Below are 23,327 nucleotides of genomic sequence, written 5' to 3'. Positions count from 1 at the left end.
TTGTATTGGGTATATTTACCATATAATATGGAGACAGAAACATAAACATTTTACCTTATCATAAGTAGACATAATTGCAAATGATTAAATCCTTCCAATAGAAATAAAAAAAACTATTTAGTTACGAATTCAACTTTAATTAAATGAGTTGACTCTTCACATGGGATGATTTCACTGAACAACAAAATAACGGGAATATTGAATGATCCCCAATGATCCATCGCATCTCCCAAAAACATTTTCAACATACATCTGTAAAATGATAGTCTAGAAACTAAAGCTTTGGTTGTCTTCCTCTCAGGCTTCCATGTCTTCTTCCTGGACCTCCTCAATGTCCACCTCTTGAACAACAGACTCAACACCCTGACTGAGGCCTCACTTTCCAACCATGGCTCATTGTCAGGCTCAAAAAGACTCAAATTTGCCCGGATCGCCACCAATTCAACTCTTGTATTGGTCAGCCTGTTGCGTGCTTTGATGTGTGTGTTCCCAAAGAAGGACCATGGGTGTTGCTGGGCAGCTTCAATGTGGTGCTCTTATTCTTCTCACTTTTCTTGGTGAGGTAGATTGCTGCTATCACTTGATGACCCTTCACATACCTAACCTTTCCTTGGCTCAATTGTAGAGTGTATCCATTGTTTTCAGTGCCATGATGTCCTTGAGGAGCAGATTCAATGCATGAGCAGCACAGCCAATGTGTGTGATGTGAGAGTAGGACCCCTCCACTTTAGACCAAGCAGCCTTCATGTTGGCAGCATTGTCTGTCACCAGTGCAAATACCTTCTGTGGTCCAAGGTCACTGATGACTGCCTTCAGCTCATCTGCAATGTAGGGACCGGTATGTCTGTTGTCCCTTGTGTCTGTGCTCTTGTAGAATACTGATTGAGGGGTGGAGATGATGTAGTTTATTATTCCTTGCCCACAAACATTCGACCACCCATCAGAGATGATTGCAATACAGTCTGCTTTCTCTATGATTTGCTTGACCTTCACTTGAACTCTGTTGAACTCTGTATCCAGCAAATTAGTAGATAAAGCATGGCTGGTTGGAGGGTGTATGCTGGGCGGAGAACATTCAGAAATCTCTTCCAATGCAAAATGCCTGTGAGCATCAGAGGTGAACCAGTTGCATACACAGCTCGAGCAAGACATTCATCAGCATTTCTCTGACTACGTTCCTCCACTGAGTCAAAAAAACTTGATTCCAGGAGAACCATGAGCTGTTGTTATCGATAAGGTGTCTGATTCCAGGAGGACCATGAGCTGTTGTTATCGATACGGTGTCTGATTCCAGGAGGACCATGAGCTGTTGTTATCGATAAGGTGTCTGATTTCAGGAGGACCATGAGCTGTTGTTATCGATAAGGTGTCTGATTTCAGGAGGACCATGAGCTGTTATTATCGATAAGGTGTCTGATTTCAGGAGGACCATGAGCTGTTGTTATCGATAAGGTGTCTGATTTCAGGAGGACCATGAGCTGTTGTTATCGATAAGGTGTCTGATTCCAGGAGGACCATGAGCTGTTGTTATCGATAAGGTGTCTGATTCCAGGAGGACCATGAGCTGTTGTTATCGATAAGGTGTCTGATTCATCATTTTCACCTCAAATAGAAGTAGAGGGACTTTTGTCAGAGGTTGCTTGTTAAGAGCGCTGAGGGAACTTTATGCACATGGCCAGATGATTATGCATCATTGTTGCATTCTTCACATATGATTTGGCACAGTATTTGCAAATGTACACAGCTTTTACTTCTACATTAGCTGCAGTGAAATGTCTCCACACATCAGGTAGTGCCTGTAGCATTTTCCTGTAAAGATGAGAAAAAACAGAGTAAAAAAAAATACAATTCCATGAGCAGATAAATAGTTAAGCAGTTAGATTAAACACCTCATTTGTAAGATAAATATTTAAAAATGAAACATGTTTGGAAACAGGTGAATTAACACTCCTCAGGTAGCAGGCTCAAGCAAGCTAAAAACCCACATGGTAGCGAAAACTAACTAGCAGAAATTGTTAACAAGTTACAAATGATTTAAACAGACTTTGCTGTAGGCTACTATTTACTAGTTAACCTGTCTAGGACTGGGGTTCTGCTAGCGGAACCCCCCCCCCAAAAAAATCTCCTAATTAACATTCCTCAAGCATACAAGTATTTAACATAATTTTAAAGATAAAATTCTCATTAATCCAGCCACAGTGTCTGATTTCAAAAAGGATTTACAGCGAAAGCACCACAAACGATTATGTTAGGTCACCACCAAGCCACAGAAAAACACAGCCATTTTTTCCAGCCAAAGAGAGGAGTCACAAAAAGCAAAAATAGAGATAAAATGAATCACTACCCTTTGATGATCTTCATCAGATGACACTCATAGGACTTCATGTTACACAATACATGTATGTTTTGTTTGATAAAGCTCATATTTATATAAAAAAGTCTGAGTTTACATTGGCGCGTAACGTTCAGTAGTTCTAAAACATGCTGTCAGGTGCGTGAATGAGGACCCAAAAGCGAATTAACAAAACAGAGTTTCTTTAATGACGAAACACATGTAGGCTCAGATGGACAGGCAGATTCCGACAGGACAGGACAAGGTTAGCTGAACAGGCAGATTCCGACAGGACAGGACAAGGTTGCAGCAAACACGACGATAGTCTGGTTCAGGCATGAGTAACACAAACGAGAATCCGACAAAGACAGGAGCAGAAACAGAGAGAGATATAGAGACCTAATCAGAGGGAAAAAGGGAACAGGTGGGAAAAGGGGTGAACGAGGTAGTCAGAGAAAACAAGGAACAGCTGGGGGAAAGAGGGGAAGAAAAGGTAACCTAGTACGACCAGCAGAGGGAGACAGGGTGAAGAGAAAGGACAGAAACAAGACACAACATGACAATACATGACAGTACCCCCCCACTCACCGAGCGCCTCCTGGCGCACTCGAGGAGGAAACCTGGCGGCAACGGAGGAAATCATCGATCAGCGAACGGTCCAGCACGTCCCAAGAGGGAACCCAACTCCTCTCCTCAGGACCGTACCCCTCCCAATCCACTAGGTACTGATGACCACGGCCCCGAGGACGCATGTCCAAAATCTTACGGACCCTGTAGATAGGTGCGCCCTCGACAAGGATGGGGGGGGGGGGGAAGACGAGCGGGGGCGCGAAGAACGGGCTTAACACAGGAGACATGGAAGACCGGGTGGACGCGACGAAGATATCGCGGAAGAAGAAGTCGCACTGCGACAGGATTAATGATCTGAGAAATACGGAACGGACCAATGAACCGCGGGGTCAACTTGCGAGAAGCTGTCTTAAGGGGAAGGTTCTGAGTGGAGAGCCAAACTCTCTGACCGCGACAATATCTAGGACTCTTAGTTCTACGCTTATTAGCAGCTCTCACAGTCTGCGCCCTATAACGGCAAAGTGCAGACCTGACCCTCTTCCAGGTGCGCTCGCAACGTTGGACAAAAGCCTGAGCGGAGGGGACGCTGGACTCGGCGAACTGAGAAGAGAACAGCGGAGGCTGGTACCCGAGGCTACTCTGAAAAGGAGATAGCCCGGTCGCAGACGAAGGAAGCGAGTTGTGGGCGTATTCTGCCCAGGGGAGCTGTTCTGACCAAGACGCAGGGTTGCGAAAAGAAAGACTGCGTAAGATGCGACCAATAGTCTGATTGGCCCGTTCTGCTTGACCGTTAGACTGGGGGTGAAAGCCGGAAGAGAGACTGACGGAAGCCCCAATCAAACGGCAAAACTCCCTCCAAAATTGAGACGTGAATTGCGGACCTCTGTCCGAAACGACGTCTGACGGAAGGCCATGAATTCTGAAAACATTCTCGATGATGATTTGTGCCGTCTCTTTAGCAGAAGGAAGCTTAGCAAGGGGAATAAAATGAGCCGCCTTAGAGAACCTATCGACAACCGTAAGAATAACAGTCTTCCCCGCTGACGAAGGCAGTCCGGTGACAAAATCTAAGGCGATGTGAGACCACGGTCGAGAGGGAATGGGAAGCGGCCTGAGACGGCCGGCAGGAGGGGAGTTACCGGACTTAGTCTGCGCGCAGACCGAACAAGCAGCCACGAAACGACGCGTGTCATGCTCCCGGGTGGGCCACCAAAAACGCTGGCGAATGGAAGCAAGCGTACCCCGAACGCCAGGGTGGCCGGCTAACTTGGCAGAGTGAGCCCACTGAAGAACGGCCAGACGAGTAGGAACGGGAACGAAAAGAAGGTTCCTAGGACAAGCGCGCGGCGACGGAGTGTGAGTGAGTGCTTGCTTTACCTGCCTCTCAATTCCCCAGACAGTCAACCCGACAACACGCCCCTCAGGGAGAATCCCCTCGGGGTCAGTGGAGGCTACTGAAGAACTGAAGAGGCGAGATAAAGCATCAGGCTTGGTGTTCTTAGAGCCCGGACGATAAGAAATCACAAACTCGAAACGAGCGAAAAACAGCGCCCAGCGCGCCTGACGCGCATTAAGTCGTTTGGCAGAACGGATGTACTCAAGGTTCCTATGGTCGGTCCAAACGACAAAAGGAACGGTCGCCCCCTCCAACCACTGTCGCCATTCGCCTAGGGCTAAGCGGATGGCGAGCAGTTCGCGGTTTCCCACATCATAGTTACGTTCCGACGGCGACAGGCGATGAGAAAAATACGCGCAAGGGTGGACCTTGTCGTCAGAGAGGGAGCGCTGAGAAAGAATGGCTCCCACGCCCACCTCTGACGCGTCAACCTCGACAACGAACTGTCTAGAGACGTCAGGTGTAACAAGGATAGGTGCGGATGTAAAACGATTCTTGAGGAGATCAAAAGCTCCCTGGGCGGAAACGGACCACTTAAAGCACGTCTTGACAGAAGTAAGGGCTGTGAGAGGAGCTGCCACCTGACCGAAATTACGGATGAAACGACGATAGAAGTTCGCGAAGCCGAGAAAGCGCTGCAGCTCGACGCGTGACTTAGGGACGGGCCAATCAATGACAGCTTGGACCTTAGCGGGATCCATCTTAATGCCTTCAGCGGAAATAACAGAACCGAGAAATGTGACGGAGGAGGCATGAAAAGTGCACTTCTCAGCCTTCACAAAAAGACAATTCTCTAAAAGGCGCTGGAGGACACGTCGAACGTGCTGAACATGAATCTGGAGTGACGGTGAAAAAATCAGGATATCGTCAAGGTAAACGAAAACAAAGATGTTCAGCATGTCTCTCAGGACATCATTGACTAATGCCTGAAAGACAGCTGGAGCGTTAGCGAGGCCGAAAGGAAGAACCCGGTATTCAAAGTGCCCTAACGGAGTGTTAAACGCCGTCTTCCACTCGTCCCCCTCCCTGATGCGCACGAGATGGTAAGCGTTACGAAGGTCCAACTTAGTGAAAAACCTGGCTCCCTGCAGGATCTCGAAGGCTGAAGACATAAGAGGAAGCGGATAACGATTCTTCACTGTTATGTCATTCAGCCCTCGATAATCCATGCAGGGGCGCAGGGACCCGTCCTTCTTCTTAACAAAAAAAAACCCCGCTCCGGCGGGAGAGGAGGAGGGGACTATGGTACCGGCGGCAAGAGCTACAGACAAATAATCTTCGAGAGCCTTACGTTCGGGAGCCGACAGAGAGTATAGTCTACCCCGGGGGGGAGTGGTTCCCGGAAGGAGATCAATACTACAATCATACGACCGGTGTGGAGGAAGAGAGGTGGCCCTGGACCGACTGAACACCGTGCGCAGATCGTGATATTCCTCCGGCACCCCTGTCAAATCACCAGGCTCCTCCTGTGAAGAAGAGACAGAGGAAACAGGAGGGATAGCAGACATTAAACATTTCACATGACAAGAGACGTTCCAGGAGAGGATAGAATTACTAGACCAATTAATAGAAGGATTATGACAAACTAGCCAGGGATGGCCCAAAACAACAGGTGTAAAAGGTGAACGAAAAATTAAAAAAGAAATGGTTTCGCTATGATTACCAGAGACAGTGAGGGTTAAAGGTAGCGTCTCACGCTGAATCCTGGGGAGAGGACTACCATCCAAGGCGAACAAGGCCGTGGACTCCCTTAACTGTCTGAGAGGAATGTCATGTTCCCGAGCCCAGGTCTCGTCCATAAAACAGCCCTCCGCCCCAGAGTCTATCAAGGCACTGCAGGAAGCTGACGAACCGGTCCAGCGTAGATGGACCGACAAGGTAGTGCAGGATCTTGAAGGAGAGACAGGAGTAGTAGCGCTCACCAGTAGCCCTCCGCTTACTGATGAGCTCTGGCTTTTACTGGACATGAAGTGACAAAATGACCAGCGGAACCGCAATAGAGACAGAGGCGGTTGGTGATTCTCCGTTCCCTCTCTTTAGTCGAGATGCGGATACCTCCCAGCTGCATAGGCTCAGCACCCGAGCCGGCAGAGGAAGATGGTAGTGATGCGGAGAGGGGGGCAACGGAGAACGCGAGCTCCTTTCCACGAGCTCGGTGACGAAGAACAACCCGTCGCTCAATGCGAATAGCGAGTTCAATCAAGGAATCCACGCTGGAAGGAACCTCCCGGGAGAGAATCATCGCTCCCTGGATCTCGACGGCTGAGTGGAGAGGATCCGAAGTCGCTGGGTCCATTCTTGGTCGGATTCTTCTGTCAGGTGCGTGAATGAGGACCCAAAAGCGAATTAACAAAACAGAGTTTCTTTAATGACGAAACACACGTAGGCTCAGATGGACAGGCAGATTCCGACAGGACAGGACAAGGTTAGCTGAACAGGCAGATTCCGACAGGACAGGACAAGGTTGCAGCAAACACGACGATAGTCTGGTTCAGGCATGAGTAACACAAACGAGAATCCGACAAAGACAGGAGCAGAAACAGAGAGAGATATAGAGACCTAATCAGAGGGAAAAAGGGAACAGGTGGGAAAAGGGGTGAACGAGGTAGTCAGAGAAGACAAGGAACAGCTGGGGGAAAGAGGGGAAGAAAAGGTAACCTAGTACGACCAGCAGAGGGAGACAGGGTGAAGAGAAAGGACAGAAACAAGACACAACATGACAATACATGACACATGCGGTGATATTGCAGAGAGCCACATCAATTTACAGAAATACTTATAATAAATATTGATAAAGATACGACTATTATACATGGAACTTTAGATAAACTTATCCTTAATGCAACCGCTGTCAGATTTCAAAACAACTTTACGGAGAAAACAAACCAGGAATCCCAGTTCCACCATAAATGTTTGATTTGTTCAATAATGTCCATCAGTTATGTCCAAATATCTTCTTTTGTTAGGGCGTTTGGTAAACAAATCCAAAAGCGCGTTCAGGCCGAACGTCGGACGAAAAGTTCAAAAAGTTCAGTTACAGCCCGTAGAAACATGCCAACCTAAGTATGGAATCAATCTTTAGGATGTTTTTAACATAAAACTTTGGTAATGTTCCAACCGGACAATTCCTTTGTCTGTATAAATGAAGTGGAACGTAGCTACCTTTCACGTGAGCGCGCCAGACCGAGGCTGTGACACTCTGCCAGACCACTCACTCAAAGAGCTCTTATTTGCCCCTCCTTTAGAGTAGAATCCTCAAAACAGGTTCTAAATACTGTTGACATCTAGTGGAAGCATTGGGAAGTGAAACATAACTAATATCACCCTGTATCTTCAATGGGGGCTGAGTTGAAAAACTACAAACCTCAGATTTCCCACTTCCTGGTTGGATATTTTCTCAGGTTTTTGCCTGCCATATGAGTACTGTTATACTCACAGACATCATTCAAACAATTTTAGAAACTTTAGAGTGTTTTCTATCCAAATGTACTAATTATGTGCATATTCTAGCTTTTACGGCTGAGTAGCAGGCAGCTTAATTTGGGCACTTTTTTCATCCAAGCTACCCAATACTGCCCCCTACCCCAAAGAAGTTAACAAAAAATGATATATGTCCTATAAAATATATTCACCCCAGCCAGTATTGTAATCAAAACTTACCAGAAAGCATGTAGTCCTTGGCTCAGACAGTGTAGTAGTGTGGGCTCAATAGCATCTCATTAGTGTGCAAGATCTTGAGAATGTTGTACATGTGATGGAAGAAGGCCTTTTGCATGCAGAGGTTTCCAATTCCATTGAATTGGAGATAGTTTAACCAGAATATGCCACAAAACCTTGAATTGCCTTATGCGTATCCCACAAAAAAAAAGGTTCACTGTTATAAGCTAACTTTTTTGATGAATTTAAGCAACATTCCCCAAATTCCAGGGCTTAACTTCCCATGAAAATTTTCTGGGAAAATTCAGGAAATGTACTGTAAAACTTTAGACCCTTTGCAACCCTACGCTTTTATCCGACACACTGATACCCAAAATGCTATAACCCCTCTCCCAGCCACATCTAGCTAAGTGGATGGGTCTCTATTGTCTAGACATAAACACATGAAATACAATAGATGGCCACAATCACCCTCATACACACCAGACTAATTTGATGGGTCATGTAATAATCCGGCCTAAATGGAGTCTTTTGTTTAGACATGTTGGTAGCTAGGTAGCTAAACAATGAACCGGCATAATCCCAACTCATACTACTACCAATTCAAACATTGTCATAGCTGTAGTATTAATCTGCAGGTAGCTAAAGCTAACAAACTAAGTTCAATGTTAGCTAGCTAACATTAGGCTATAACTAGCAATGCAAATGGATTTCTGATTCATTTAATATTACTACACAGATCATACAGGTAACGTTAGCTTGCGAGCCAGCAAGCTAGCGTTTGCTAGCTAACTAACAGAACGCTTTAACTTGCAATAAAAATGGCTTTCTGACTAAATTAGAAACTTATATCTGAAAATGTAGCTAAATTCTTACCCGTATGCATGGATAAATGCTTCACGGCAGACTGGAATCATTTAACTCCGTTCTGTTTGTAGCTTAGTCCTCAATACAGGACTAGGCTGGAATCCTACTACACAGGCTCTGACGCTTGTCAGATGTGGCAGGGCTTGAAAAATATTACGAACTACAAAGGGAAACCCAGCCACGAACTGCCCAGTGACACTAGCCTACCAGACGAGCTAAATGCCTTTTATGCTCGCTTCAAGGTAAGCAACATTGAAGCATGCATGAGAGCACCAGCTGTTCTGGACGACTGTGTGATCACGCTCTTCGTAGCCATGTGAGCAAGACCTTTAAACAGGTCAACATTCACAAAGCCTCAGGATCAGACGGATTACCCGGATGTGTACTCAAAATATTTGGGGGCCAACTGGCAAGTGTCCACCTCTCCCTGACCAAGTCTGTAATACCTACATGTTTCAAACAGACCACCATAGTCACTATGCCCAAGAAAGAGAAGGTAACCTGCCTAAATGATTACCGCCCCGTAGTACTCACGTCGGTAGCCATGAAGTGCTTTGAAAGGCTGGTCATGGCTCACATCAACACCACCATGCCGGAAACCCTAGACCCACTCCAAATGGCATACCGCCCCAACAGATCCACAGATGACGCAATCTCAATCGCACTCCACACTTTTCTTTCCCACCTGGAGCATTGTTTACAGCTTCAAGCATTGTTTATAGGGAAAATACGAAGAGGTAATTATTTTATTGCGGTATTAAATAAAGTTTTGTTTTTTTCCTTTTCATTAGTGAGTGTAGCCCTATAGTAGGCTGGTAATTCTATTATGTTGTGACAAACACAACATTACAGTTGGAACTTAATTTGGTCAAAGAAAATGGCTCAACAGAATGAAACAAACACTTGTTGCATATTTAAAGAAATTGTTTAAAGCTTCACTGGCTATGCCTATATTGCAGAAATTACCAACAAAGGCGAGTGCCTATCGTTGGCCTAGCCAACAAATGACAGCAATAGGCTAATGCTATTTATTTTACAACAGGCCTACTTTTAACCTACTGTATCTTAAACTAAATACGGACCACAAAATTAAAAAGACAGTCCAAACTTAATTTGAACTGTCTTTTAGCCAACAAAAATGTCTCAACACAATGAAACAAAACACTTTTTGCATATTTTAAGAACTGTTTTAGATTCTTAAATAGGCCTATAATAATGATATATAATAATAATAATAATGATAAAAACAATAGATAATACAATATTTAAATGTTAGAAAGCCTGAATGGCGACTTGCACACCATTTGGCCGTGCCAACATTTTTCTCATCTTTAATACAATATCACAACTTGTTCCGAGGACCCAGTTTCAGCTGGACATAAGCTATACGTTTTATTGAGTTGCAATTGGCTGCTACAGATAACGAGCTCACACACACATTAAATTAACAGGGGATGGGTCATATCGGGTCCATTCGGTAAATCAATTATAATTGCAAATACCCAAGACCCGTGGCAATTATATCAGGCTCAACCCAGCTCAGTCCGGACCCATTAGGGTCACAGGTCGGATCTCAGAATTTCGAGTCTGTTGGACCCGTGAAGACCTATAATTCTAATGCCTCATTGTGAATAGCTATGGATACATAGGAATAGTTTTTTTATCAAGTGATGTGTTTTTCTTTTTATTTATTATCGTTATTTACAGTATCAGTAGTTGTAGACAGTTGTTTTTTTCTATGTTTGTTATTTAGTCAATGTCTACACTGGTTCTAGCCAATAACTGTTGTTCCAGCCAGTCTGTGTATGTGCCCATGTTGTGTTGCTGACGTCAGTAACTCTGTTGAGTATAAGAACCCAAACCTCCTATGGTGGTGATGGATATAATATAATAACCTTCTCCCCCATGGAGCAGCTGAGGTTCATAAAGCCAGGATGACGTGGCTGGACCGACGTCTCCCAGGGCTAGTGTGCGTGGACTGAGGGCTGACACCAGCACAAAGGCTGGGCAGTGTCCCCTCTCTCCTTTCCAACCCCCCTTGCCCTCCACAGGCAGCCCAGCTTTGTGCATCCGTCAGCAGGCTGCGTGGGGTGGCAGAGAGGGTCTCTCAGGGCCTGACCTCCATGTATCTGTACGTGGCTCCAGGCTCCTGGCTGTTGCTATGAGCTTGCCTCTGTTTTGTCTTAATACAGTGATGATACAGTGTCTGTTCTGTTCATCTATGGTTCATCTTTATGTGTTGTCATGTTGTCATGTTGGGGGTGTTCCGTGTGTGTTCTGGTTTCTGGTGGCAAATGCCCTCTGTGTCCTGGATGGCTTAACTCTTGCCTTTATCTTCGATATTCATGAGTAATGAACATAGCACATTAAGCAGAACTGAGCGAATTCTGCATAGCATGTCTTGTGACTGCTCACTGGTGTGTAAGCAACACAAACAGGTGGATGTACACAGCTAATTAAACTGTGTAAGTGGTTTTCTGTTCAGCGTCCCTCTGTGTATTCCTAATGGTCTGTGGTCAATGCTTGTACAGATGTAGGATCTTCATTTGATTTACCCTGTTGCAGGATATTTAAAACTTTTAGTGTGAGGTTTAAAAAGGCTTCTGAAGTTTGTAATTTCCACTTCCAGACTTAATTTTCCCTTACGAAAAATGTATCAACCCCAAATAAACTGTCCAATAATTATAATCCACATAATAATTCACTATTCCTTTTGCTGCAATATTATTTTCCTGCTGTAGGAAACTGTCTCAAATGAAGATCCTCCTAATGATATGTTGTAGTCTGGGGCCTGTATGTCTAAACATGGTGGTCTGTAATGGTTTGTTGTAGTCTGGGGCCTGTATGTCTAAACATGGTGGTCTGTAATGGTTTGTTGTAGTCTGGGGCCTGTATGTCTAAACATGGTGGTCTGTAATGGTTTGTTGTAGTCTGGGACCTGTATGTCTAAACATGGTGGTCTGTAATGGTTTGTTGTAGTCTGGGGCCTGTATGTCTAAACATGGTGGTCTGTAATGGTTTGTTGTAGTCTGGGACCTGTATGTCTAAACATGGTGGTCTGTAATGGTTTGTTGTAGTCTGGGGCCTGTATGTCTAAACATGGTGGTCTGTAATGGTTTGTTGTAGTCTGGGACCTGTATGTCTAAACATGGTGGTCTGTAATGGTTTGTTGTAGTCTGGGGCCTGTATGTCTAAACATGGTGGTCTGTAATGGTTTGTTGTAGTCTGGGACCTGTATGTCTAAACATGGTGGTCTGTAATGGTTTGTTGTAGTCTGGGGCCTGTATGTCTAAACATGGTGGTCTGTAATGGTTTGTTGTAGTCTGGGGCCTGTATGTCTAAACATGGTGGTCTGTAATGGTTTGTTGTAGTCTGGGGCCTGTATGTCTAAACATGGTGGTCTGTAATGGTTTGTTGTAGTCTGGGACCTGTATGTTTAAACATGGTGGTCTGTAATGGTTTGTTGTAGTCTGGGGCCTGTATGTCTAAACATGGTGGTCTGTAACGGTTTGTTGTAGTCTGGGGCCTGTATGTCTAAACATGGTGGTCTGTAATGATCTGTTGTAGTCTGACCTCTAACCCATGTAAATAGTTCTGTATGTCACCATATGTGATTAAGAACTAATATGTCAGCTAAGGTGACATATAACTAGAATGGTTAAATCCCACTGTTTTGAAATATTCTAATGAGATCATGTTTCTGTGTTGCAGGTGTCTAGTCTCCACCACTCTGACTGTGTCATCAAGAGAGAACACGAGAAATGTATGGAGAGGATGGCAGAGGATGACCCAGAAAACGACCTAGAGTTTAGTAGGTTCCGTATGTGTGTCTATGTCTATTTGTTTGGTGTATTTACAGTATCTTCCAGCTTTTCCTCTTGTGGGGTTTTGTAGTGTCAGTATTTATACCTCTATTCATATGTTAGAGATTGACGAGGTAACACATTTTGAGATTAAATATTGATGAAACACTTTATTTTCATTAGCAGCCTAGCACCATTGATTCAGCTGTGCTAAACTGTGGCAGTTAGGCAGTAATCTGACAAGTTTAAAGTGACAAGTGTGAATATGGACCATTTACAGACCTAGCAACACACACATACAGAGCTCCCCATTTCTGTAATTCAATTTTGCAATGTTAGTGTGCCAGTTAGATTAATTATTGTCAGCTTCAGGTATTCCTCGATTTGCCTTTCAGTTTCTCTATTTAGGAAAACAGGATTTCAGATACAGCCAATCTTTTGGGATTCTAATGTTTTTCAGGGTACATTGTGTCTCCATAATCCACAGCTATCATTTTAAAGGTTAGATTTTTGGTTTGCTCTGACATATTCATGATTATTCACACAGTAGACATACATACAGTACATAGCTGTTCCCAGCGGTAGATGCCAGTTACAGTGTGTTGTATGAGACTGATAGACAGAAGGATGCTGAGAAGCATTATATGTATGAGTCTTGACCAAGTATCATGTAAGTCATAATCGGCACTGTTGTTGTTCTACCGTGGTAGAGAGGACGTGAAAGAGAAAGTGAGACAAAGAGAGGAAGAAATAGAGAACGTAAGAACAAATAACAAACATAAAGCGACCCTGTGTTGATTCTATAATGTGATCTGACAGCCAGTGAGTGACAGCCGTCTCTCTGTGACAGGAAGGATAGATGATGTGTGAAGAGAAGATTACATTAAACCATAGAGTCTCGAAGCTCCTCAGCCCCACAACCCTCCTCCCTTCTTCCCGACAGAACCTGTGACAACCCAGTAAAGCTAGTACAGGTCAGGCTGCTTCTACGCACAGTACATTGAGACAGTCTCCAGGCCCCACAGCCTTACCCTCCTCTCCCCGACGGACCCTGTAACACAGATCTCAGTACAGCTCAGGATGTTACTACATACAGTATACATGCAGCCTCCCCTGAGTTATTTCACAGAGAAAACCTCTCCTGTGTGGTTTGTTCTGAGAGTATGAACACACCAGCTGTCAAAACACATTTGTAGAAAGCAGTTGGGGGAGAGAGGCAGAGGATGTGTGTGTGGAGAGGGGGGTGTTGGGGGAATGAGAGCTTGTGTGTGTGTGTGTGTGTGTGTCCAGACTGTCAAGATGGAGGCTTGGTTGAAGAGCACTCAAGCTAAACCAGCAGAGAGATTGGAGATAGAGGGAGAGTGAGGGAGGGAGAGAGAGATAGAGAGAGAGAGAGAGAGAGAGAGAGAGAGAGAGAGAGAGAGAGGAAGGGATAAAGAGAGGGTGGGAGATGGAGGAAGGGAGGAATAGATGGAGTATGGGAGAGGGAGGGTGAAATAGAAGGAGGGAGGCTTGGTTGAGGAGCTAAACCAGCAGAGAGATTGGTGATAGACACACATATGACAGATTGATTCGCATGATAAATATGGCTGTGCTATATAAAATTGTCTGTCTCTTGAACAGAATGGAATTGTTAGGGGTTGTTTTTTGTAGGCACATTTTAGAGGTATGATGATAATGTTATGTTACATTATATTATGTAAGGTAAAATTATGTTATGTTGTTAGAAGATCATTAGGGGAATGTTACGGCTAGTTGTAGGCTAGTTGTAGGGCTAGTTGTAGGGCTGGTCCTTGATACTGATGTTGTTTGAGCTGAAGCAGAGATAAACCATGGAGAGCAGATGCTAGGCTGTCAGACTGAATATCTCTCTGTCAGAGTCTCTCTCTCTCTCTCAATTTAAGGTGCTTTATTGGCATGGGAAACATATGTTAACATTGCCAAAGCAAGTGAAGTAGATAATATACAAAAGTGAAATAAACAATACAAATTAACAGTAAACATTACACACACAGAAGTTCCAAAAGAATGAAAACATTACAAATGTCATATTATGTATATATACAGTGTTGTAACGATGTACAAATGGTTAAAATACAAAAGGGAAAATAAATAAGCATAAATATGGGTTGTGTCACGTTCGTTGGAATAAATGGACCAAGGTGCAGCGCATGTAGAGTTCCACATGTTTAATTGAAATGAAACTCACAAAAACAATAAAGAGCAAAACGAAACATGAAGTCATGGAGTGCTCACAGGCCACTACACACAAACAAGGTCCCACAACAAACAGGTGGGAATATGATCAATCAGAGACAACGATAGACAGCTGCCTCTGATTGGGAAACAATACCAGGCCAACATAGAAATAACAAAACTAGAATGCCCACCCTAGTCACACCCCAACCTAACCCAAAATAGAGAATAAAGGATCTCTAAGGTCAGGGTGTGACAGGTTGTATTTAAAATGAAGTTTGTTCTTCACTGGTTGACCTTTTCTTGTGGTAACAGGTCACAAATCTTACTGCTGTGATGGCACACTGTGGTATTTCACCCAGTAGATATGGAAGTTTATCAAAATCGGGATTGTTTTCGAATTCTTTGTGGATCTGTGTAATCTGAGGGAAATATGTATCTCTAATATGGTCATAAATTGGGCAGGAGGTTAGGAAGTGCAGCTCCAGACCTGGCTCTCCTCTTGAGAGCCAGGTCTGCCTACGACGGCCTTTCTCAAAAGCAAGGCTATACTCACTGAGTCTGTACATAGTCAAAGCTTTCCTTAAGTTTGGGTCAGTCACAGTGGTCAGGTATTCTGCCACTGTGTACTCTTTGTTTAGGACCAAATAGCATTCTAGTTTGCTGAGTTTTTTGTTGTTAATTCTTTCCAATGTGTCAAGTAGTGATCTTTTTGTTTTCTCCTGATTCGGTTGGGTCTAATTGAGTTGCTGTCCTGGGGCTCTGTGGGGTGTGTTTGTGTTTGTGAAGAGAGCCTGTTATCCTGATATCCTGTTTAAAACAGGAACGTTTTTTTCCAAAAATGAAAATACTGCCCCTAGAGTCGCAACAGGTTAATTCAAGGTAATTGGAGAATCCACTGTGTTCTGGTAGTCTTTAATAGTTAATTATAAGATTTGTATTTAATCATGTATATGTTTTGCTGTTTGTTCTTTGTTATAGAGCCAAAAAGATTGGAGAAGTGGTTTATCCATGGTTTATCCATCTCCATTTTGGATATATAATTCTTTGTGTTGTTGTTTGTTTAGTGTTTTCCGATTTTCCCAGAAGAGGTTAGAGTCTATGGATTCTTCAATTACATTGAGCTGATTTCTGACGTGCTGTTCCTTCTTTTTCCGTAGTGTATTTCTGTATTGTTTTAGTGATTCACCATAGTGAAGGCATAGACTCAGGTTTTCCGGGTCTCTATGTTTTTGGTTGGACAGGTTTCTCAATTTCTTTCTTAGATTTTTGCATTCTTCATCAAACCATTTGTCATTGTTATTCATTTTCTTCAGTTTTCTATTTGAGATTTTTAGATTTTTAGATAGGGAAGCTGAAAGGTCAAATATACTGTTAAGATTTTCTACTGCCAAGTTATCACCTTCACCATTACCTTGGAACGTTTTGTCCAGGAAGTTGTCTAAAAGGAGTTCAATTTGTTGTTGCCTAATTGTTTGTTGGTAGGTTTCCAAACTACAATCGCTCCATCTATAGCATTTCTTAATATTACTCAGTTCATTTGTCTTTGATGCCTCATGATTGAGTATTGCTCTGTTCAAGTAGACTGTGATTTTGCTGTGGTCAAATAGGGGTTTCAGTGGGCTGACTGTGAACTCTCAGAGACTCTGGGTTGAGGTCAGTGATGAAGTAGTCTACAGTACTACTGCCAAGAGATGAGCTATAGGTGTACTTACCATAGGAGTCCCCTCGAAGCCTACCATTGACAATGTATGTACCCAGCGTGCGACAGAGCTGAAGGAGTTGTGACCTGTTTTTGTTGGTAATGTTGTCGTAGTTGTGCCTAGGGGGGTATATGGGGGAGGTAATGCTGTCACCTCCAGGCAGGCGTTTGTTCCCCTGTGTGCTGAGGGTGTCAGGTTCTTGTCTGGTTCTGGCATTTAGGTCACCACAGACATGTACATGTCCCTGGGTCTGGAAATGATTGATTTCCCCCTCCAGGATGGAGAAGCTGTCTTCATTAAAGTATGGGGATTCTAGTGGGGGGATATAGGTAGCACACAGGAGGACATTTTTCTCTGTTAAGATAATTTCCTTTTGAACTTCTAGACAGAGGAGGCAGGCAGCCTAGTGGTTAGAGAGTTGGGCCATTAACCTGAAAGTTTGCTAGATCGAATCCCTGAGCTGACAAGGTAAAAATCTGTTGTTTTGCCCCTGAACAACAGCCCCACAATGACAGCCCCACTGTTCCTAGGCTGTCATTGTAAATAAGAATTTGTTCTTAACTCAAATCAAATCAAATGTATTTATATAGCCCTTCGTACATCAGCTGATATTTCAAAGTGCTGTACAGAAACCCAGCCTAAAACCCCAAACAGCAAGCAATGCAGGTGTAGAAGCACGGTGGCTAGGAAAAACTCCCTAGAAAGGCCAAAACCTAGGAAGTAACCTAGAGAGGAACCAGGCTATGAAGGGTGGCCAGTCCTCTTCTGGCTGTGCCGGGTGGAGATTATAACAGAACATGGCCAAGATGTTCAAATGTTCATAAATGACCAGCATGGTCAAATAATAATAATCACAGTAGTTGTCGAGGGTGCAACAGGTCAGCACCTCAGGAGTAAATGTCAGTTGGCTTTTCATAGCCGATCATTAAGAGTATCTCTACCACTCCTGCTGTATCTAGAGAGTTGAAAACAGCAGTTCTGGGACAGGTAGCACGTCCGGTGAACAGGTCAGGGTTCCATAGCCGCAGACAGAACAGTTGAAACTGGAGCAGCAGCACGGCCAGGTGGACTGGGGACAGCAAGGAGTCATCATGCCAGGTAGTCCTGAGGCATGGTCCTAGGGCTCAAGTCCTCAGAGAGAGAGAAAGAAAGAGAGAATTAGAGAGAGCATACTTAAATTCACACAGGACACCGGATAAGACAGGAGAAGTACTCCAGATATAACAAACTGACCCTAGCCCCCCGACACATAAACTACTGCAGCATAAATACTGGAGGCTGAGACAGGAGGGGTCAGGAGACACTGTGGCCCCATCCGATGATACCCCCTGGACAGGGCCAAACAGGAAGGATATAACCCCACCCACTTTGCCAAAGCACAGCCCCCACACCACTAGAGGGATATCTTCAACCACCAACTAACCATCCTGAGACAAGGCCGAGTATAGCCCACAAAGATCTCCGCCACGGCACAACCCAAGGGGGGGCATCAACCCAGACAGGAAGATCACGTCAGTGACTCAACCCACTCAAGTGACACACCCCTCCTAGGGACGGCATGAAAGAGCACCAGTAAGCCAGTGACTCAGCCCCTGTAATAGGGTTAGAGGCAGAGAATCCCAGTGGAAAGAGGGGAACCGGCCAGGCAGAGACAGCAAGCCTTTCCGTTCACCTTCACACTCCTGGGCCAGACTACACTCAATCATATGGCCCACTGAAGAGATGAGTCTTCAGTAAAGACTTAAAGGTTGAGACCGAGTCTGCGTCTCTCACATGGATAGGCAGACAATTCCATAAAAATTGAGCTCTATAGGAGAAAGCCCTGCCTCCAGCTGTTTGTTTAGAAATTCTAGGGACAATAAGGAGGCCTGCGTCTTGTGACCATAGCATACGTGTAGGTATGTACGGCAGGACCAAATCAGAGAGATAGGTAGGAGCAAGCCCATGTAATGCTTTGTAGGTTAGCAGTAAAACCTTAACTGACTTGCTAAATGTAAAATGTTCCTGTTTTGATTAATTTAATGGAGTTAGGTCTGCTCTATACTAAATTAGCATACCCCCCTGAGTCCCTTCCCTGTTTCACACCTGGTAGTTTGGTGGATGGGACTACCAGCTCTCTGTAACCTAGAGGGCAACCAGTGGGTCCATCTCCTCTATACCAGGTTTCTTGTAGGATGACAATGACTGTATTTCCGATTTCAGGTTCCAGCTCTTTAGGCTAAAGGCAGATGACCTCAGGCCTTGGATATTCCAGGATGAGATAGTGAAGGCTTTGTGTTACATAAAGTGTCCAATGTGGTTGGCCTTGTGGTTTGGCCTCAGGCCAGTAAGTGTGAGCAGAGCCTGCTGAGCATCTGGTACATGCCATTGGCTTGGGCGAGTGTGAGAGTGGGGGTTGGGACTGTTGGCCCGCTCATGGCCTGGGCATATGTGTGACTTCCATGTTGAGGCCCTCTTTGCAGGGGTGGGGTGCATGGTTTGGACAGGAGGGGCATAGGTCTGATCTGAGGGGGCCTAAATGGGGTGTGGGCATGGTTGACTTGGGGGGGTGTTGATTGTTTGGGGTGGGGGTGTGTATGTGGCCGGTGGTGTTGTGGTCTGGATGTAGGTCCTCTCGGCGTGGGTCCTCTATGTGTAGGTCCAGGGGGGGTCCCGCAGGTCTGGGAGAGTGTCTCGCTGGTCTGGGCGGGGTGTCTATTGATCTGTTGCTTCTGTGTGAAGTGTTGGGGCTGGGTTTGAGAAAGATGGGCACTGCTGCCTTGTATAGGTGGACCTGGTCATAGAGGCTGTTCAAGTCCAGGTGGAGTGGTGGGCACTGCTGCCTTGTATAGGTGGACCTGGTCATAGAGGCTGTTCAAGTCCAGGGTGGAGTGGTGGGCACTGCTGCCTTGTATAGGTGGACCTGGTCATAGAGGCTGTTCTAGTCCAGGGTGGAGTGGTGGGCACTGCTGCCTTGTATAGGTGGACCTGGTCATAGAGACTGTTCAAGTCCAGGGTGGAGTGGTGAGCACTGCTGCCTTGTATAGATGGACCTGGTCATAGAGGCTGTTCAAGTCCTGGGTGAAGTGGTGGGCACTGCTGCCTGCCTTGTAGAGGTTGACCTGGTCATAGAGGCTGTTCTAGTCCAGGGTGGAGTGGTGGGCACTGCTGCCTGCCTTGTAGAGATGGACCTGGTCATAGAGGCTGTTCTAGTCCAGGGTGGAGTGGTGGGCACTGCTGCCTGCCTTGTAGAGGTGGACCTGGTCATAGAGGCTGTTCTAGTCCAGGGTAGAGTGGTGGGCACTGCTGCCTGCCTTGTATAGGTGGACCTGGTCATAGAGGCTGTTCTAGTCCAGGGTGGAGTGGTGGGCCAGGAAAACATTTGGTTTTGAGGCAGAGTCACAGGAAATACTTGGTTTACCTGCTGTATGGTAGCAGGGTGGAAGTCTTTTAATGTTAGCAGGGCAGTTATAACCACTTGTGCATTGGGGAAAGTAGAAGAAGCTTTTTCAATCACTCCCTTCAGTGCTGTGGCCACCATTTCCTGCTGTGTTCTCAGGTCGTTTGTGCCTGTGTGTATTATTATGTGGCTATGTGAACCTAGTTGGTCCTCAGACAGAAGGTCTAGGGCGCTGGTGTGTGGTGTGTATATTTCCCATTTGAGTCTATAAGGAGTACAATCTGTGTCTTGTTTATGGCCTCAGTGGGTGTGGGGGGGTTGTCAGGAGGGCTTTCGGGGTGGCTGACAGGGGGGGGGGGGGTGGTCAGAGGGGGTGAGATCCCCTGTGCTTGGGGTTCTTCATTTGTCTGTTCTGCTGTGATGTCGACGCTATGGTCAGGGTCTGGTGTGGGCTGTTCTGCTGGCTTTTCTGCGGGGGTGGCCACCTCTCTAGTGGGTTGGCCACCTCTCTGTCACACGCCATCCCCCTCACCCTCTCCTCCAGCAGTCTTATCCTCTCCTCTAGTGCTCTGTTCTTCACCTGCTCCTGCTCTTTCTCCTGTTGAAGTTGTCTCACCATAGTCCAGAGTGCAGGTATGTCTCTCTCTACCTCCATCTCTCCGGGTCTGGTTAAGGGGGTGTTGTTGTGCTGGGCTGTTGTCTGGGTCTGTGCTGACTGAAGTGTAATCACCTGCTGTTCCAGCTCCACCTGCCTTACCTCCAGTAGAAAAATGTATCCTTCATTTCAATGAGGGGATAGTACTCTCTGCTGAGGGTTTGACTTTCCACTTGGGGTTGCTCCTCTGTGGGGTTATATAATGAAAAGGTCTGGTCTGACCCGCTCGGAGTGGGGGTATCTTTCTCAAGGGAGAGCTATTCCTGCTGGGCTAATTATTTGATTAGGTTAAAGTCCAGCTGAAACTGTTTGGGGTTGCCCTGTACCAATACTGTTCCAGACTTATAGAGATTTATATTAGCTGACTCAGCGTCCTCATTGTCTAGTATCCTGAGTTTCCACCCCTCGTTAACACCCCCCCCCCTCCCTAGTGTGCTAATATAACATTGTGCCATGCCATACCTCTCTCTCTTTCTCTCTCTCTTTATCTCTCTCTCTCTCTCTCTCTCTCTCTCTCTCTCCCTCTCTCTCTCTCTCTCTCTCTCTCTCTCTCTCTCTCTCACTCTCTCTCACTCGCACTGTCTCTGTCTGCCTCTCTCTCTTTCTCTCTGTCTCTCTTTCTTTCTATCCCTCTGTCTCTTTCTCTCTCTCTGTCTCAGTAGAGATGCAGTTTCTCAGACCTTGGTTGCATCTCTCTGATGCTATTTTCACTGTGGCTCGATGTGGCTGGAATTAAAACAAGGCCAAACACACTGACCCCTTTTCTCTACATAAAAGAAGAGAGGGAAAGAGAACGAAGAACTCAATGTTGTCTCTCTTCTTATGTGACCTGAGCATGACTGTGACCATGTGAATGTTTAACTGAGAGAGAGAGAGAGAGAGAGAGAGAGAGAGAGAGAGAGAGAGAGAGGTACAGAGGGAAGGCTAGAGGGAGAGCGACAGAGGGAGTGAGTATGGGAACAGCCAGAAGTAGTTAGACATCACCTTACTCTCCACCTACAGAGAGAGAGAGAGAGAGAGAGGTGGAAAAAGAGAGGGATAGAGAGAGAGGGAGACAGAGGTAGAAAGAAAGAGAGGGATAGAGTGAGGAAGGGAGGGGAGGGATAGAGGGAGTATGGGAGATGAGGGAGGGAGGGTGATAGAAAGAGGGAGGTCTCTATGGTTGTGAATATCAATGACTGGGAGTCTGGCAGAGTCACCGTCAGTGTTATTAGACTGCCACACAGCTACTCACCCCTATACACACATTCACACACATACACACGCACACACAAACACACACACACTACCATCTATGACATACTGAGTGTTTTTGTATTCCTCACAGCCCTCCAGACAAGCCTGACAAACCTCATCACTCTACACACCATCCTAGAGATAAAGCCTCTGGTCAGTAGTTCATTACTAAGGGAATAGAGTGCAATTTTGGATGCAGACAGAGAGACACTAGAGCAGTACCAGAAAACACCCATTTACCATTGTTTGCATTATACAAACTGAGCAGTTGCATCTTTCTTGGCCTCTAGTGCCATCTGCTGGCCAGATGTGGCCTTGCCGAAAAAGGGATCCTTAGCATTGAGGTTGTGCTGTCCCATGGATACCCCATTGTAACATCGGTACTTCCACAGTATTTATACTGACCACAGAACTAACTCAGGTTTCGGTTCAATAGCTGTTTCTAATCTATAAGATCAGATCTTTGTCTTTCAAAGGTGTTTTTCCATCAACCACAGAAGAAGGTCTAAGAATGTTGTGAGTGTTGTGCTCTTTTTATTGAATCATGGTACTCACCATCTCTGTGTTGTGTTGTGCCCCCAGTGTGCCCATGGTTGTGGGATAACCTGACGTGTTGGCAGCCTGCCCGGGTGGGAGAGGTGGTTGTGGTCAGCTGTCCAGAGCTCTTCATCCAGTTCATGAGCGAGGAGGATGATGGTCAGTGACTGACAGCTGTCAATCATCTCAATACTTTGGGCATGACTCTGTCTATTTGTTTTATGTTAACATCCACATTGTACATCTATTGTAACTAACATTGATTTGCACCTCTTGTCTTATCATCTGGTAAATACAGTGAGCTCCAAAAGTATTTGGACAGTGACAATTATTATTATTTTTGTCTCTGTACTCCAGTACTTTGGATTCAAAATGATAGAACTATGAGGCTAAAGTGCAGCCTGCCAGCCATAATTTTAGGGTATTTTCATGCATATTGGGTAAACCGTTTAGAAATTACAACACTTTATGTACATAGTCCCCCCATTTTAGGGGAACCAAAGTATTGGGACTAATTCACTTACATTTGTATTAAAGTAGTCAAAAGTTAAGTATTTGGTCCCTTATTCATAGCATGAAATGACTACATGAAGCTTGTGACTACAAATTTGTTGGATGCCTTTGCTGTTTGTTTTGGTTGTGTTTCACATTACATTGTGCCCAATAGAAATTAATGGTAAATAATGTATTGTGTCATTTTGGAGTCACTTTTATTGTAAATAAGAATAGAATATGTTTTGAAATGTTGAATCTACTGTATGCGTTAACCATTGACATAGTTTATTGTGTGTGTAGAGCTAGGGAAGGTGAGTCGTAACTGTACGGAGGACGGCTGGTCTGAGACCTTCCCTCACTATGTGGATGCCTGCATGTTCGACAAACCCAACGGAACCCACGAGCATCCAGTGAGCACTCCACACTGTCTTACCCTCACTCTCATTGCCCATAATCCTTAGCCTGGAGGACAGTCTGTTTCTGCTCTCTTGCCAACTCCTT

General features: G+C 45.2%; 1 protein-coding gene across 3 annotated transcripts in view; it reads left to right on the top strand.

Annotated features, from left to right (window-relative positions):
• The window catches only part of adcyap1r1b (ADCYAP receptor type Ib), a 67,087-nt gene that overhangs the window by 15,380 nt on the left and 28,380 nt on the right, over positions 1 to 23,327 (top strand). For all 3 annotated transcript variants that reach the window (NM_001124641.1, XM_090233548.1, XM_036976501.2), the window contains 3 exon segments: positions 12,534 to 12,633; positions 22,377 to 22,490; positions 23,127 to 23,236. In NM_001124641.1, the coding sequence (NP_001118113.1) occupies positions 12,534 to 12,633; positions 22,377 to 22,490; positions 23,127 to 23,236 (324 nt within the window).

The sequence above is a fragment of the Oncorhynchus mykiss genome, chromosome 5 (genome assembly GCF_057628025.1).
Source record: "Oncorhynchus mykiss isolate SJ-2025 chromosome 5, ASM5762802v1, whole genome shotgun sequence".
In the NCBI taxonomy this organism is placed as follows: Eukaryota; Metazoa; Chordata; class Actinopteri; order Salmoniformes; family Salmonidae; genus Oncorhynchus; species Oncorhynchus mykiss.
Note: the sequence above shows the minus strand (reverse complement) of the source record. Positions and strands in the feature narration are given on the sequence as shown.